The 18,005-nt window shown below is 37.7% G+C and overlaps 1 protein-coding gene across 1 annotated transcript; it reads left to right on the forward strand.

Annotated features, from left to right (window-relative positions):
- Window positions 1-202: 202 nt before the first annotated feature.
- LOC139144494 (solute carrier organic anion transporter family member 1A4-like) lies at window positions 203-3,358 on the forward strand. The gene is made up of 4 exons (XM_070715193.1): window positions 203-902; window positions 1,563-1,691; window positions 2,773-2,934; window positions 3,159-3,358. The coding sequence occupies exons 1-4, from the start codon at window positions 203-205 to the stop codon at window positions 3,356-3,358; spliced, it is 1,191 nt and encodes a 396-aa protein (XP_070571294.1).
- The last annotated feature ends 14,647 nt before the right edge of the window (window positions 3,359-18,005 follow it).

Genomic DNA, 18,005 nt, shown 5'->3' on the forward strand with positions numbered 1-18,005 from the left:
ATAAGGACTTTGCGCTATTCTAGCTTGTCGTGCATCTGCAGCACTAATCGTAACTGTACCAAATTTACCACGAACAAAGAATCATCAGTAACGAGAAAAATCGTTTAGTTTTCAGCCACTTTAATGCTGTACGTTCTCCTGTCTTCAAACAGAGTACATCTGAGACATTTTATTGTGCCTATGTGATACTAAGGACTTGAAAATGGCAGACACGAACTTATTGCCTTTGAAACAACTTGGGCCTGCGCTGAAGACTCAGAGTGGATGTGCTGACTCTAATTCCGGATTAAGAACCAGTTGTCGCCAAAGATTGGCTTCGATCAATTTTGTGTTTCTCATGTTGGTGCTGAACTCCTTCACACTAACCATCGAACTTAGTTTTTCGTTCATTAGTATTACCAGCATTCAGAAACGGTACGGCCTGTCGAGTGGATTCATCGGGCTGACAGAGACACTGCAAGAAATCACAGAAATAACTTCTGTCATTTTCATCACCTACTTCGGCGGCAGGCCCAACAGCCACAAACCGCGTTGGATTGCGACGGCCTTTCTCGTATGCTCTCTAGCTTTCTTCACCAAGGCGCTCACCCAGTTCGTGTCGACACCTTACAACTACGACAACTCCCGGCTTCCCGCGAATTTTCATGAGGTAAGGTTTCCAGACGCGTGCGTCGAGCAGAATGCGACTCAATACCTGCAAGACGTTGATGACATTTTACTGTCAAACACCACTGAGTGTCAGAGTACGCTGGCATCGTCATTGGTACCAAAGGGCTCTGAGCCGGTAATTCTGATCTTAGTGGCTTCTATATTGCTAGGCGCGGGCAAAAAAGCGGGTTACGCGCTTGGTATACCATATATTGACGACAACGTATCGAAAATCAAGTCACCCATGTATATCGGTGAGTAAACAATAAACCTATTCTTTAAAGTATTAGGTAGATAAGCTTCCGATTATTGTGAAATCTTTTTCGCCAAAACGATATCGCCTTTTTCGTGAACATAAAGTTCAATTTTATTGTCGACCTGATGTGCAAGTGATGGATAATAAGGGTATATTTGCATATAGCACATTCGCCAGTCTTTAATGCGTGTTTGGAATGATTCCTGGCTGGCTGAAGGGACGGGTGAATGGATCGATAGATGGATTGATGAATGAACGAACAAATGAACGAATGAACGAATGAATAAATGCAGGCATGCATGCATGTGTGAATATACATATGCATGTTCGGATGGAAGGGTGCATGGACGGATGGTTGGATGAATATAGGTGTGTAAATTTCAATTTTAATATTTCCCATTTCATATGCAACGAACATGGAAAGTTTTTTTCCACATTTTCAGGAACTCTGTACGCCGTAAAAGCCATTGGTCCTATAGTAGGTATGCCTTTGTCAGTGCAATTTATAAAACGATACGTGGACTTCTATCGAGTGGACCAAACAACTCTCGACATCGATCAACGTGACCCCCGCTGGGTTGGTGCCTGGTGGATGGGCTATCTGCTAATTGGATGTCTCATGTTGATCCTCGCTTTGTTGATGTTCCTCGTTCCAAAGCGGATTCCGAGCAACCGAAAACCGACACAGGACAACATGGCGACGGTGAAGAGACACTCAACACAGCAGGAAAACTAGTGCACATTAAAGAAAAGGTTGAAAGACAGAGTATAGCTGGAAATCTGAAAGGTAAGCTCACGTAATGAAGGTAGGGAAAAGAAAGTTAGTCCCTGAGCATTCAAGATGAAGTACCACATTAATGAGCGGAGTCCTTTTTGCTGTAAATATTTCATCGACATAGACTATAGGCACAAAGTACAATACATTCTGGATTGGATAAGAGGACCACTCTAATCTTCTATATTTGCAAAGCTCTAACTGAAGGAAGCAAAATTTCTTGTGGCATAACGAATGTAAGTGGTTTGAACAATTTGTTTTGATTTGTGCTAACCTTTATGAGTATGAGACAGAGCCTCTTTTTATGTGTGTACGATAACTAACTGGAGAGTATTACGTTTATCTTTTTTGTATGACCTTTCATTCCGTATGGCCCATTTTGATACTCCATGAGCTACTTCACATCAGAAGCGTTATTTTTTTTTCAAGGCCCCCTTCACTTCTGTAGATGTCTGTAATCCAGATGGGTCCGTGAAAGCAACATGATATTATAAATTAGTTATCTATGTCGTTGTAGCAAGCAAATTCCCATGTGCTCAAACTAAAAGCAGAAGCAATCGAAAGACAGTGAGACACACAAACAGAGGGAGAGAGAGAAAGACCGTGGGTGTCAGACACATACAGAGAGTCAGAGAGTGACATAGAGTCAAACACAGAGACACACAGTGGCACACAGACAGGGAGAAGAGTAGAGACAAACAGACAGACTAGGAAAATAAGTGAGACGCAGAGAAAGGCAAACTAATTGACTGACAGTCGAAGACGGTCGAATAAAGACAGAGAAAACAGACAGGCTGACTAACTGACATATAAATGGAAGGAGAGATGGTTAGAAAAAACTATTTCGGTACGTTGCCGGTTCAATCTTTTAAAGCTAAACAACATCTATATGGCAAAATATGTTAGATTCAATGTCGACAGTTTGAAGTTGAATGCGGCTTTTTGACTCGACAGCAGATTAACTAAAATTGGAAGCAAACATGTCGCACGTTGAATAAAAAACAATAGAATATACAAGTAGCTTTCTAATATGTACTGCAGCAATGATTTTCTCTGTTCATCAGACTAAGAATCCATCCACTCTATTTCATAGATTTACCAAGAGTGATGCGCAGACTTGCATCGAATCCAACGTTGGTAGCTACCGTGCTCGGCAACACGGCTCTCGTTGCCAATGTCGGTATGGCTATGTTTCATCCGAAGTATTTGGAAGAGCAATTTCGCATCACAGCAGCGCAGTCAGGGATGTTTGTAGGCAAGTCCATTTATTCTTGTTTTTGTGTACTTTGGTGAATTATACGAACAAATTCTGTGACGTTGCTCAAAGCTGCTGTGATATTTCATCGCGAGTTGCACGTGTATGGTGGCTCCGGGCGCAAGTGATTATGTAAATCTCGATGATCTTGATACAGATTTGGAAAAGCGATTTCTCTTGACATTTGTTAAAGTGCTGAACAACTGGCATTTATTTTCTTGTAGTTTTAAATGTATTTCTACCGACGTTTGCCGGCTTTCTGACCTGCGGTTTTGTTCTGAAACGCTGGAAGCCAAGTCTCAAGAAGATGGCTGTCTTCTTGGTGGTTCTAGATCTTTTCGTCGTATGTTTCCCGTTCATTAAGATGACACTGGGATGTCAGAACGACAAGATCGCTGGGGTGACAGTGCCATACCATAGGTAATAGCGATCATACCTATCCGTACTCCAATATTCTCTGGTCAAAAGTCACATTACATCGCCCTTGTATAAGACAAACAGCACAGCAGAGCACAACATTGTATGCTAAATGCAGGTTCTTGATCCACTCCCCAAAGCATTTCGAATAACACATTATTTAGCTTTTTCACACAGCCTTATGTAAAATTCACTGCTATTATTTGCATAAGTGTTCTTGTCCGGACCAGAATTCACTCGCCAACAATAACAATGCAGTCTATACAACGACAAGCTGACCTGACAAGCTAAATACAGAGAGTTTCAACATGCCTTTTTGAGTACAACAAGAAGACGCAGTTGACAGCGAAAACAAAAATAGTGAAAAACAATCATCAAAGGTTACAGCTACTGGGCCTTTAAATCTAGAGAAAAGTTGGAAAATGCTTGAAAATAAAGATAGGTGTAGATATTCTTCTCAAATTTTGTACTGTGAAAGATCAGAGAAAATGACATAAATATCCCTATACCACTGATAATGATGTACAAATAATAACGTGTCATAAATGCTTCCTTATACAGTTATTATGATTTTCGTTACTCATAAAATATATCTAACAGTGTCATAGTGGCATGTACTTTGGTTTATTTTGTCTTTTAGCAATTGGAAGCATCTACTTATTTCGCATAAAAAGTAGTACAACCAAGGGTAAATTACAACAGAAAATAAATGTGTTTCCTGTTACTCGTCCACAATTTTCCTCTCTCCAGCACGGCATCGAAACCAAATTTTCATACACAAACGGAACTTGGTTCTACATGTAATTCGCAATGCGCATGCCCAGAAAGATACAACCCTGTTTGCGGCTCTGATGGCGTTACATACTACTCGGCTTGCCACGCTGGTTGTACGGTTTCCAACATTAATAAGGTATGTAATCTTTTATCACCCTCACACTGCCATACCAGGTATTTTATCTTGCACACTAAGACTGGAATAGCTTCCCCAATCATGACAGCATATCATGGCAAGTTCGGATACTCGGAATAATTATCTTCATCAACGACTACGGAAATTCAATCAATAAAAAGGCAATACATTTCAGTACCGGTTTTATGTAAGCGAAATTACTATACAGACGTTCGGCCTATATTAAAATATTTAACGACGTGCACTGATTCACCGCTGTTTGAATCTATGTAATGTGTTTTAATTCTTGGTAATCTTTGAAAAGGTAAAAATAAGAAGTAATTGTTGAAACACGTCCACGATCTCGGAAATACAAACTGTAATATACCTGAGCATAAATACCTGTCAGGAGCATTTCATACTTAAACTAGTAGAGACGTTAGTTAGATCAAACTTGTTTCAAACGGTTGAAAGACTAGAGAACGCCATGCATATCCTCTCGGTAACCTTACTCTTTTATCTGTTCTATAATAAGTCTGAATCGACCTGTGTCCCAGTGTGAATTATTTTCATTCCTTTATCCATGTTCTTGTAAGACTTTCGAAGAGTGTGGATGCGTTGGAAAGCACAGAAACCTGAAAGTGTACGTTACGGAAAGAAGCGCTTCAAAAGGAACATGTTCGAAGCCATGTGAACGAGACCTGATAATATTCACCATTCTGTCGGGGATTTTCGGAACTCTGTTTGCAATGGCTTTCATCTTAAGTTTGATTATAATTCTGCGGTAAGTTTGATCAGTGCAGTTTGGAAGTTGCAAAAGGTTGTATCGCCAGTGGCTGAGCTACAGACCAGAGTTAAAAATCATATGAAAATACTTAGGTTTATAAGTCTAGTGTACAGCAGCAAAATATTGTTACCCGAAGATGACCATCAAGTTTGGTTAAGTTTGTTGACAAACTTTCAATAACCTGCCAAGAACTGTGATGTTTAACTGTATTTATTGGAACGTTGCATTAGATTTCATTCTACCATATGATAAGTTGTGTTCCCTTCCTCCATATCGGGAAATTAATCGATATCCAGGGTTTCATGGTAACATAAATGTAATACTCACGCAAGTAAAGCAGAAATCATGGATTCTTCATGTTTTCAAATTCACAGGTGCGTATCTCCAACCGATAAAACATACGCGATGGGATTCAGAGCTGTCGTCACTCAATTATTCGGTAGGCAAATTATCAATTGCCATGCTATATACTTATGAGCATTCAATAAATCAATAGCATCACATTTTCTCAGAAATTGGCAGCGTATGATTAAATGTACACCATGTCTGTCATAACTTGAGGATATTATATGTTTTAATGTTGCATGGATCTGCATTGGGACTCTGCTTCAATAAAGTACTTGTTGTTTTTTTTTTAATCTACTGCTCAGACGATACATACAAATAGAACAGACTGGTCCTTTTAAACAGTCCGTTATTCGCTTGCTCTCTGCTGTTTTCGTTTACGAAAATGGTAATATTAACAAGCACGTCCAAAGAGCTATTCAGACAGCCGTAGCATTTTGCAATTTGTCAAAGTGATTTTGGACAGTGTACCAGTCTTGACTTTTTGATTTAGGATTATTGTGTTTACACAATGGTCGATACATAACACTAGAATACCGTAACAATTTTCCTTTTCGCGATAATTGTCCGAACAATATCTTCCATCACAAAGAACTGTGCCAAAAAAATCATTTTTAAATCAGACCTGGAAAACATTGCGCATACAATGATTTACGCCCATAGACTAAACTGTGCAAGGTCTTATATTAAAATGAATACAGCTACGGATTTATCGATTCTTCATGTCTACACAGGTTCCATGCCGTCACCATTGTATACGGGAATTCTCATCGATTCTGCCTGCACCCTGTGGGGAAAGACACCGTGTGGACAACGCGGAGCCTGTCTCCTCTACGATCTGCCTGATTTCAGATACAAGTTGATGGGCTTATTCGGGTTTCTCAAGGGAACCTCCTTTATTTTCTACATCGTTGCCATGCTCACACTTTTCAGGAATCCCGACCCAGGAAATACGGACAACATCCAGGGGTATCGAGGAGTTTTCGGACTGACAGGAAACCCTGAACCTCGGCCGGTTTGTGACTCTGAATCTAATGAACTAGATGTGACGTCAGTGTGATGACCCTGGTGTACAAAAAATGATAAAGTCAGCTCAAAAGTTAATCTTTATATAAATTTCCCATTGGAAATGCGCTCTAGCCTTTATAAGGGAATGACTCTTGCAGTATGGCTGTTGATCGTCTGTTTTTCAAAAAGATAGCATATTGACATTTTCGTTTTACAACTTTCAATAGTTTCGAGTTGTCTTTTAGAAATGTGGTTTACCTTTCAATTATTAGGAGTGGTTTTACAATGTTTGTAGTGTGAAGTGCCAATCCCGAAAATATCAGAACTGAAGGTACCACTTTAGAAACAGATTTCAGCAATAATTGAAAAAGCATATATGGAATTTTTCGTTCTTATCTTCAAAACAGATCTTTTGTAACATATTAAGTATCTCTAGCAACAGTATGTATGTATATTGTATTGTGTTTTATTGTGCAGTTGATTATTGGGGCTAAACGTGATTAGCTGATATTTCAGTCGATTTGTGATCTCTTCATTGTTCAATTCCCGCTGGTTCAAGTACCAACTAATACAATGGGGATGAGTGAACGATGAACAGACATGGACTTCTTTGTTGAAAGTGTGTACAACTGAATTGAACAGCTTTCTTAGCTAAAAAGTATATATAAATAAATTATTAATGACTCTTATTTTTTTAATGTTTCATTATGGCTCTGGTGTCTCAGAACGAATCGTATTTAACATTCTAGTTATTACTTTTACTTCCTTCCACTGATCTGCTCCATGGTATTGTTCGGACTAGTCTGGCAGAGACCCTGCGATTCGCGTTCTTCCCTGTTGGAACACGCGCGCGCCCTTCAGAGACGCGACGCGAATCCCAGGGTCTGGACGTTCTTGCAAGCGACCGGTCGGATTTCTGCCTGATCCGGGTACTTTATAGAACTACACACATCCGTTAATCAAAAAAAATGACAAGTACCATAGCCAAATAAAATGAAAAATGAAAAATAAAACAAACTGCGTATATAAGTCTGTCAGCTACTGGTAAAAATTTTCTCCGCCCAGTTAGATAGTGTTTCTTTGACGACACTACCCTTATGAATATTCATATACTTGCAAAAACGGACAGTCGCTGTGTCTGGCAGCGCGTGCTCACAGCTGCACAGCGTAGCCTTCGAATGCAGGCCCATCGTGGGCGCGCACAAAACAAGGCACAGCGACTGTGGAGAGTCTAGTCTGGTTCCCTGACCCATTTCCCCGGTAGAGGGCGTGGGGAAATATAGGGTCAGGTACCGGGTAGCCATCTTGAACAGAATTTTGTTCAAGATGGCGGAGGTTAGTCACCTGACAGAACATGCTACAACAAATATGGCTGCTACTATGAAAACGCCGGTCAAAATTCGACTAAATCAGAATTATGTTCAAACACTGGTATCCGAACCAAAAACATTGGCACACGAGACGGGAAACATAAACTGAAAGGATTAATCCAGAAGTACGGGGAAATAGAGGTGATTGAAGGCTGGCTGTGATATCGCAGCAGTACGTGGCGTGTATCGAACGCGCAAGGGTCATTGAGGTCATCGCCGACTGTGGCGTGACCCCAATGACCAGAGCACGTTCGATACACGCCACAAGTACTGCTGCGATATCACAGCTAATTGAAAGCAACTTTGTTGGAACTGTGAATGACGATTGATTTCGATGGATAGAATGGTGTCCGATTTTGTGAAAAATGCAAGGCATCATGTCGACGTTCTAAAAGTATCAAGAGGTGTGCTAAATCACAGTGGCTAAATCATGGAGGTAAAAAGTCTTTCTTTCTACCTCCACGGCTTTGTGGTACAAACAAGAAGTGGTGTCAAGTGAGCCTGAAAGTGCGAAACCCAAGAAACATGAGAAAAAGTTACAAGTTTTACTTTCATCCAATCACAGCCTGTTTTATTTTAACCCAATAGCGTCCATGTTTACATTAGCCGGACCTGACCCTTTATTTCCCCACGCCCTCTATCGGGGAAATGGGTCAGGGAACCAGACTATGGAGAGTCTAGGTTCGGACGTGCATAATTATATTGTTAAATAGTGATTTGAGGTCAACTGGTCAGGAGAATGATGATCAGCTGATCTCACACTTTTCATACCACATTCACACTGCAGAGTTTATGTCGCTTCTTGGGCAGCCCTTGTTTTGTTAAACAATTGTGAAAGCGCAATGTTGACCCCGGGTGTCCATTCGTTGGCCTAAATTATGTAGAGTCTTAGAGGGTTCAGAATCGTCATAAATTTGCAACCTGGGCTCAAATTATTTGTGAACAATTTATGTCGGCCAGCGGCAAATTTGATACCCTGGCACTTGGCCTAGACCTGGCCGATAAATGACTGAGCAGCAAGCGATTATAGGGTGAACGCGGACTAAAATGTGTTTTGTCTTATCACAATCCTGGGCCAGGCCCAGAGGCGACAGGGACCTGAGTACGAATGAAAAACCAGTCATTTATCAACCACGCTCTAGCCAACAGGTAAGGCGTAAACTTGGCCAAGGACTAACTTCAACCATTGTACGTGACACACAATTTAGATTCTGTCGCAAATGTTTGTGTACTATAAACCCACCCTCAGACCCTAGAAATAAATTAGTCCGGCCCGGGCAATGCATTCGTGCAGTTTGGTTTTTTTTCAAAAAAAACAGGGATGACTCAGATACGTGACTAGACTCTCTTAAAGCTACGTAAGTCCGTACTAGTGCCCTCAGCAGTTGAGCCGAGGAAACTCGGCTCAGCGAGCAGGCGCCGAGCTTCCACTATGCTATAGCATGGCTGGCTTGGTGAGCGTCGCTTGTTAGAAAGACCGTTCAGGTCGCATACCTGCATAGCGAGTGAAGGGGCTGTGAGAGAATCTAATATGCGATCCACACTCTGTAATGTGAACAAGTAAGTAGTTTTTTAAAAATGGCAGATAAGAATGCAAATATAGCCATTTATGACGAAATTTTAGACAATTCAAGCAACCAAAACTTGAAGTGGACTGAAAGTGCTCACGTGTATCAGTGTATATTGCATTTGTCTGTGAATTTAAATTTTTGCCACAATTTTTCAACTTTACTGAAAGTGTTTTGATCAAAATCATGAACAATATTCGCCACAGATTACTTCCAAAGGTGATTAAGTATATAAATATGTAATTAGCTAAAATAAAAATAATAAATTTCTTTGACTGCTGTCATTGTATCATCACTTTATGTAGCAAGTTAAATTGCCTGTGGTCAAGTCCTTCAAGATGTATATGTCAAACTGTGAAAGCTCATTACATATACAAATTATAAATTAGCTGACATGAAAATGCAAAATATCTTTCACTTATACAGCATAATTGTCTCATCAATGTACATAGTAAGTTTCATATACTTTTTAGAGTCCTTTCAGTCTTATATCCCAAATTGGGAAAGTTAGTTAAATATGCAAATTAGTAACTTGCTGATAAAAAATACTATACAACGTTCATTAATATTTTATCATATTTACTCAATGTAAATGGCAGGTTTCATCAACTTTGATGTAGTTAATCAAGATATATCCCTAATTAGAAAAGGTCAATAAATATGAAAAATAGTAATAAGATTATCTACAAAATCAAAATTGACTTTTGGTAATATCATATCATAATATCTACATTAGACATAGCAAGTTTGTCAACTTCCAGATATACATCCCTAATTAGGAAAGTTCTTTTAAAACGCATATGAGTAATTATCTAAAATAAATGTTCTAAATGGCCTTAAATAATGTTAAATCGTAGTATCTTCAATGTACACAACACATTTGGTCAACTTTGATTAAGCTAATCCAGATATATCCATAATTAGGAAAGTTTGTTAAATATGCAAATTAGTAATTAGATGTTGTAAAAATCTAAACCGACTTTTGGTCATTGTAGTTTCCCCTGTGTACAGGACACGTTTTTTCAATTTTGATCAAGTAAATCCAGAGATACATCCTTAACTAAGAAGGTTCATCAAATATGCAAATTGGGAATTGGCTGAAGTAAAAATGCTTAATGACTTCAAATAATGTTGTATCATAGTATCTTGGTATTATCTTCAATATACATACCAAGTTTCGTCAATTTTGATTGAGTCAATTCAGATCCCTAATTAGGAACGTTCATCAAATACGCAAATTAGAATTAACTTTCATGTCACACCTCTATGTCTGTCATGGCGGATAAATCCTTGTGTGATCAACATTGGTAGCAAATCTCATCCAATTCTATGCAGCCGTTCTCATTTTATGTCCTTTTTTCCTAAAACATTAATTATGCAAAGGGCCATGAAATATGCAAGCCAGGCTAATCAAAAATCTAAACGTTTTTTGCCATTAGAATATTTTACCTGTCTACCAGATCTGACTGAAATCCGTTAAGGCGTTTTTGAAATATCGTGCAAACCGACAGACAGACACACACACTCACGCACAGACAGACAGCCAGACATCTATACGACATTAGCTCACGTGCGTGAAGATGTGAGCTAATGAACTGATAAAGTAAACAATGAAACTACCATGGCCACATATAAAGAGCTATATAGGAAGAAAAATCTGAACAAGTATACCACGAAACTCCTGTAATACAGCAGAAAGTCACCGTATGAAAAATATCTGCAGTTTTTAACGGATTTCAATTTGAGTGGGCAATTGTCCCAGGAACTCCAAAGTATGCCCTCAGTGGCGACAGATTGCTCTCCTCTGTCAACGTGTATGTATTTCCTGCGAATAGAAGAATCAAGCCCCTAGGCTTAGTAGGTGTTTTTTGCCGGGTTTTGTCTACAAGACAGGATGGAAACTCCTAAAACAGATAACTTGAACTAATACCAGATATGAACTTAAAATGCTCACGTGTTTCAGTATATATGGCACTTGTTTGTGAATTTAAACTTTTACTATTATTATTAGACAAGTCCGTTAAGTATGAATGAGGAATTAGATGTTATACATGTGCTACAAAATCAAAACTGACTGTTGGTAATATTATATCGTAGTATCTTCAATGTACATATCACGTTTTGTCTACTTTGATTAAGCCAATCCAGATATGCATCTCTAATAAGGAAAGTTCGTTGAATATGCAAATTAGTAATAAGATGTTCTAAAAAATCTACACCGATTTTTAGTTATTATATTTCTTTGATTTTGTCAATTTTGATGAAGTCAATCCAGATATATAATCCTATTTAGGAAAGTTCATTAAATATGCAAATAAGGAATAGGCTTAAGTAAAATGCTTAATGACTTTCAGTAATGTTGTATCATAGTATCGTCCATATGCATAGAAAGTTTCGTCCACTTTGGTCGAAGCAATCAAGATATGTATACCTTATAAGGAAAGTTCCTAAAATATGCTAATTATGGATTTGGCTGCAGTAAAAATGCTTAATGACTTTCAATAATTTTGTGTCATAGTAGCTTTCATGTGCATAGCACGTTTGGTCAATTTTGGTCAACACGAGTAATTTTTTCGGTAAAAAAATCATTTTCTCTAAAGTCGCCTGTCCGATTGTTTTGAAACTTGGTTTGCTTGTTCCCTGGGGTAAACTTTGTTGAGTGTTTTCAAAATACGACAAAACATACAATGTTGTATTTTTGCGGCAATGCTTGCTGTTTTTGTCCAAAAATGCCAAATATCTCATTCTTGAATTCCCAGGCCAAATTGCAAACCTTTGGAACCTTGAGAACCGCCGCAAATTACACCTTTGTATTTGGTGTGAAGATCCATACTAAACTGTAAATGGGAATTAGTTTGAATGAAGTTATCATTAGAAAAAAGTATGCTGAATGAAAAATAATGAGCAGCAAATGTGTTATCTCTGTCAAAATGTCAGTGACTGTAAGTCAGAATTTTACAGGTTTGTAATATTTCACAGAAAGACAACTGAAGACTTCGAAGCCAATAATAAGCTGTTTTCTTTAACATTACTGCTTGCTGAATCATCAAATATTGTTAACACTAATCCCATGTAGTACAATATCACAAGAGGACATCTTTACCTCGTATGGAAGATTGTATCACTAATTCTGATGTAACAGGCTCCATGATGTTTATGTATGTGTGTGCCTACTGCAATAGTTGCCATTCATAAATACTTCGCCATGGTATTTGATGCCTCAAAAAATGTATTTAAATATAGGCACTTGACATTATGATATTACAAGCTAAGACCCATAGAAGATATTAAATGTTGTATGTACACTCATTCTGGCATGCCACATCGAACCATATGTGAGTCAAATATCATTGACGCTATGTGTTTTTTCATTTAAGGTGGCGCTGTATATTAATCTTAGTTTTTTGCCAAGTTATACTTTATTGCCTTACGCTGATCGAAATAGCAGTATATGTCAATTTTAGCCTGATATTCTGGCAGGGTACACTTTTTGCAAAAACAATCAGTTGCAAGATGGGTGAGAACAAGGTGTTAATTTATGGAGATGTAATGCAAATGGCCAATTTTTGGCTTCATCAAATTTTATTCTATACATATTTTACAACAAAACGACTAATTTGTCAGGTGATTAGGTACTTAAAACGGGAATAAGGACCATTCGAATCTGACTTGTCATGATTTATTAGATGTTTTGAATACCAATGTTTTGAATGCTACAACTCAAGAATAAATGCAAAGCAAAATAATTATTTTAAATGAACTTTAGTTTCCAATGATATATTATTAGTTTTCAAGACGAGGCTTCAAGTTTTTGACTAAAATTAATTTTGTAACATAATACCAAAATGATGGTCCCCCGAAAAAGCCACTTCATGTTCAAAAAAATAATTGCTCTTATACTAAACTTCAGATACTCGGCTGTCTGAAAACGTATAGTGTGAGGGGTTTCCGAGTGATGAGAAATTTTGATTTGAAAAAAGTGTGGCAACACGCAACGCCACCTTAAACGTTACTCTTCATACCTACATGTAATATTCAGTTCGTTAATAATGTTTCCCTTATATCCTTTCGAAATCTATGAAGATGGAAGAACTTCAGCCTGATTCTTTGGCGTATGTTTACGCGTCAGCGACAAAAGGCATTGTTCATTGCTACAATCATCATACTTTCTTATTGTGCGAGATTCCTAGGCCGCTGCTTCTTCTCAGTAAGGGAGTTGGCTGGAATGAACATTAAGAACAAGCATGGAAAGTCAGCAATGGACCAGAATATCAGAACTCCCATAGTTGATGAGTCTAATTGTTTTGTACACCTATCTGGTAGTTCATGCAGTGATGAGCTGTTGTGTAACAAATTTGATGCTGAGTACTATATTGGTCATTGGGACAGTAACAGTCTTTTCATGGTTATTATTTCTTCGTCCTTTTATTCACCATGTTTGTGTTTCTCACTCCCTAAAGCATGTTGAGATGTGTAATATTCAGCTTCTCCACACTCCTATATCTTTAATTTGCAATGTTGTTTACAAGTGAATTTTAGTCAATGTAAAAATTTACTAATTAAAGAAAGGTCACGAAGACTGATTTTTGTCATATACGTCTCTTTTAGGTTCGGTGAGTAGGGAGAGTCATTTTCACCAGCCATAAATCATGCAATGTCTCTAACACAAAGGTGAAATTTTTGATAGGTATGCATTTGCAGGGCTTCAAACTGGATGCTGGGGGCACTTGAATATGTATGAGGGATAAAACATTTTTGCAAGGGGACAAAACCGTGAAACTTTAACTAATTGTCAGTGACTGTAGAATCGCAGTGTTTATACTTCTGTACTCAAGAAAAGTAATCAAAATTAAGTTATACAAAATTCCGTTTACACAGGAGGATGATAAAGGAAAACAATAGATATGAAAAAACCAATAACCATGAAAAGTCAACAGCATCGGCAGAGTCCATACCTGTGCAAAAATGGTTGTTCCCTCATACATATTCAAGAGTGCCAAAGTTTCAATTTGAAACCCCGCAAATGCACACACCTACCATGTATTTAGCCCATGTTTTATAGAGCAATCGTACGATTTATGGTCAATGAAAATGTCTTTTCCCTATTAACCGAATCTAAATGAGACATATGTCAAAATCAGCCTTGGTGACCTTCTCATTAGCTTGTGCTGAGCCTTCATTCCTATGGTCAAGAAAGCTTTTTAAGGCATAATCATTTCATAAGACATTTAAATATTGAATGCCAATCATATTTATGCATTATTTTTATGTGATCATTAAAGTATCAAATGCATCTGTTTGTATTTAGAGATGTTCTTTTTATTCTTTTTACTATGCATACCGGAAATCTGTCAGCGTAACTGCCAAGTGGGACAAGCTGAAGCTCGAGTGAATGCGGCACTCTTTGGCCTCTTCACGGCATTAATACACGGTAGCCTAATGAAAACAGGGTTATTTTTAAGCTTCATTTATTTTATGATTTGTTTTGTGGCGTTTTGTTCGATGTATTTACTCCTTTAATGCGTATTCGAATTTTGATGTTTCTCAGGAAGTAAGCCTGCCCTAGTTGTCTTTGATTTGATCGTAAACAGGAACCATATTTGCTACACGCTTATTTAGTTTGATTCACTTGATAAATTTTAACGATGCAAATCAAGGATTATGGCTATACTCACTGTGTGTTTGTTTTATGTCTTATTACTTTTCAACTTTTTCTCACTATACTACTAATTTGATACTTGAATCACTGGGGTTGGTCATGTATATTTTACATGAATGAGGTCATGCATTGTTCTTGAAGCTGTTGATTTGTTTCTTCACCCTCATGTAGTCCTTTACATCTTGAGAAAGTAATTGATTCATGGTTAACATATTTTGTTCACTATACCTGTAGGAAAACGGTCGATTTCAGTCATTTTCTGTATGATTCAATAAAGATAATGTTTTCTTCATCAAAATTTTCTTTATTTGCATTGAGACGGATGTGACCATAAAACCCTCTCATTCACAAAATCACTGACATGTTGCTTCAGGAAATTTACAGAAGATATCACGGTGCTGTGATCGGAATAATAGTAGCAGTGTAAGGCCATTATTACAATACCTAGTGTTTGAATTCAGTAAAACGGAACAGAGGAAATGATAAATTGAACGTAAGATAGCCAGAAATCTGCCTCGTTGATGTTATTGTCTTTTCACTTTCCGCAAGGTAATTAGATTTGTTGCGATTACGGATAGACTAGTGTAACCCGACTGGTGTAATCAATCATTCAATGATAGGGTCATAACAACAACAAAAACACCCCTTTGTTCTCTTCTTCGTTTTGCTACGCTTTCACTTCAAGAGAATACAAAGCGCAGATCATTAATGTGATAGGATATTCATGACTAATCTTCTTAATGAACAATGGAAACAATCATCTTATTTCTCGAATCTTATTAGTGGCCGACAGTTAGACAAACATGAGAGAAGTTAAAACGAAAACAGATAGTGCGTATAATTAATTTTAGTATGGGGGCTACTATTTACGACGTTACAAAAATTCCTGGTACCATCGGAAATAACATTGGAAACATTTTTCCTTAATTGGCTTCCTGCAGTGTGTAATATACAAAGTTCTGATTGTAATTTGAAAGAAACACTGGCTGTTATTAAATACTCAGCAATTTCATTTTGAAAGCGAATTCAGACAAAATGCACCCGCTGTACAGCGCGTTCTATTTCATTATGCCGTTGCTATGACGTGGCAAGCAATATTTCTAGAACCTTTTAAATGTCTTTAGATGACGAAAATTAATGGTGGTGGCATTTACACTGTCCCTTTCAGTGTATAGCTTGGTAGACATCTAACCATTTTAGTCATAGTTTTTACACAATTTATATCTAGAGAAATGGCGATTCGGTTTAGGTTTATTTTATAAGATCCACATTCATTACATCATTGTAATTCAGTCAATTACAATATCTCATACATCGTCTTGTCATTTAGATAGTGCTGTGTTCGGCAAAGTCATTGAAATGTGGTAATGACCACCCCATGGTATTTAAAACTTAGCTATACATTAATTTGCTGTTTCGACTAGTTGGTTCGTGTTCATATAGCTTTCAAATGTATTCAAACATATAAATTTCCAAATGATCTATTTCTCGTTACGGAACAACTTTGATACACATGCAACTACGACATGCGCAGAGAATTTTTCTTTTCAGTTTCACTGAGTACCACCTTATGAAGTGTACTTGGGGTGTGTATGGCTCTTAACCTATAGTGAGTATTTCTGTAGGCCTGTGTTGTGTATGTCTCTAAGGTTCTATTTGACATTTTGGGGAAAGTGACTCGTGCGGTTATTTCCGAGCAGCACAGTCAATTCGTATCAAAGCCAGTGAGACAAATGGAAAGTAGACCAGAAATGTAATGCAAAAGTTGTATTGCGAATTGGAAATATTGTTGTTAAAGAGTTGGGTAGCATGGAGCATATGGTATAAGCTGCTGCGCGAGTCGTGTTTATCCTGCCAATTATGGGCATCGAGTTTCTACCAGAGAAACGAACCTTTTTATTATATCTTGGCGATTAATTTGCTTCATATCTACCCCATATCATACGCTTGTTCGTATAAAAACAAATATGTGGGCCTGGTAACGGGGTAGAAACTGCAATTCTTGATAATTTTTTCAATTTTTGCTGTCTCCCTACAGCATGCTGAAACTCACAATATTAAGCCTGTCGACAAAGCATGTATATAAAATGTATTCGGTGATAATTGAATTAGAGTCCAGACTTAAAGTCATTCAATTGTCAATGATCATGGTACACATACATAGGCTGTGTTGGCAAGCTATACTGGATATTTAAACATGCTGTAGGGAGTAGGACAAGAACGCAGTTGTATAAACTAAACAAAGGCATTGAATATCAAGTTGAAAGAAGAACATTGCCTCGCTGCTGACGTCATATAAAGATTAAACCGCGACGTCATACGTGACTATGGCGTCACATATTACAAAAGATAAGTACTTTGACTGCGCTAAAAAAACCCGGCAGGTGCATTTGAGTGCCAATTTTCGAATTGAATGAACGTATAACCGATTATGAACATGACATCCTTGAATTACATGTATGCATCTTCGACAATGGTGTCGACAGTAGGATACAACAAATGGCTACCATTTAGGCCTGGTTTCTTAATAACTCGGTGAGCGATAATCTTGATGTATTTACCATCATTAATTTCTGTTAGTATAACACAGTACATGTATATTCTAATCCCAACATCCTGATTAGGCTGCGTGCACAAAAAAACGGTGAGGGGGGCTAAAGGATTTCAAGGGGATTCGAAAATTTTTGGGGTAGTAGACGGGGACTTTAAAATTTTGCTCTACCTACAGGGGACATGAAATTTTTTTTATTCCCTGTTACTTTTAAAGTTTCCGATTCCAAGGTAAATAACTTTATAATGTCATCCAATTGTTCTAATGTTAATAATATTAAACAAAATCTATTCAATTTTGTTACATTTCATGACTTTATGTAAAAAAATCTAAACACATACGCTTGTTCGTATAAAAACAAATATGTGGGCCTGGTAACAGGGTAGAAACTGCAACTCTTGATAATTTTTCAATTTTTGCTGTCTCCCTACAGCATGCTGAAACACACAATATTAAGACTGTCGACAAAGCATGTAT

This window comes from Ptychodera flava, chromosome 1, assembly GCF_041260155.1.
Source record: "Ptychodera flava strain L36383 chromosome 1, AS_Pfla_20210202, whole genome shotgun sequence".
Taxonomy (NCBI): Eukaryota; Metazoa; Hemichordata; class Enteropneusta; family Ptychoderidae; genus Ptychodera; species Ptychodera flava.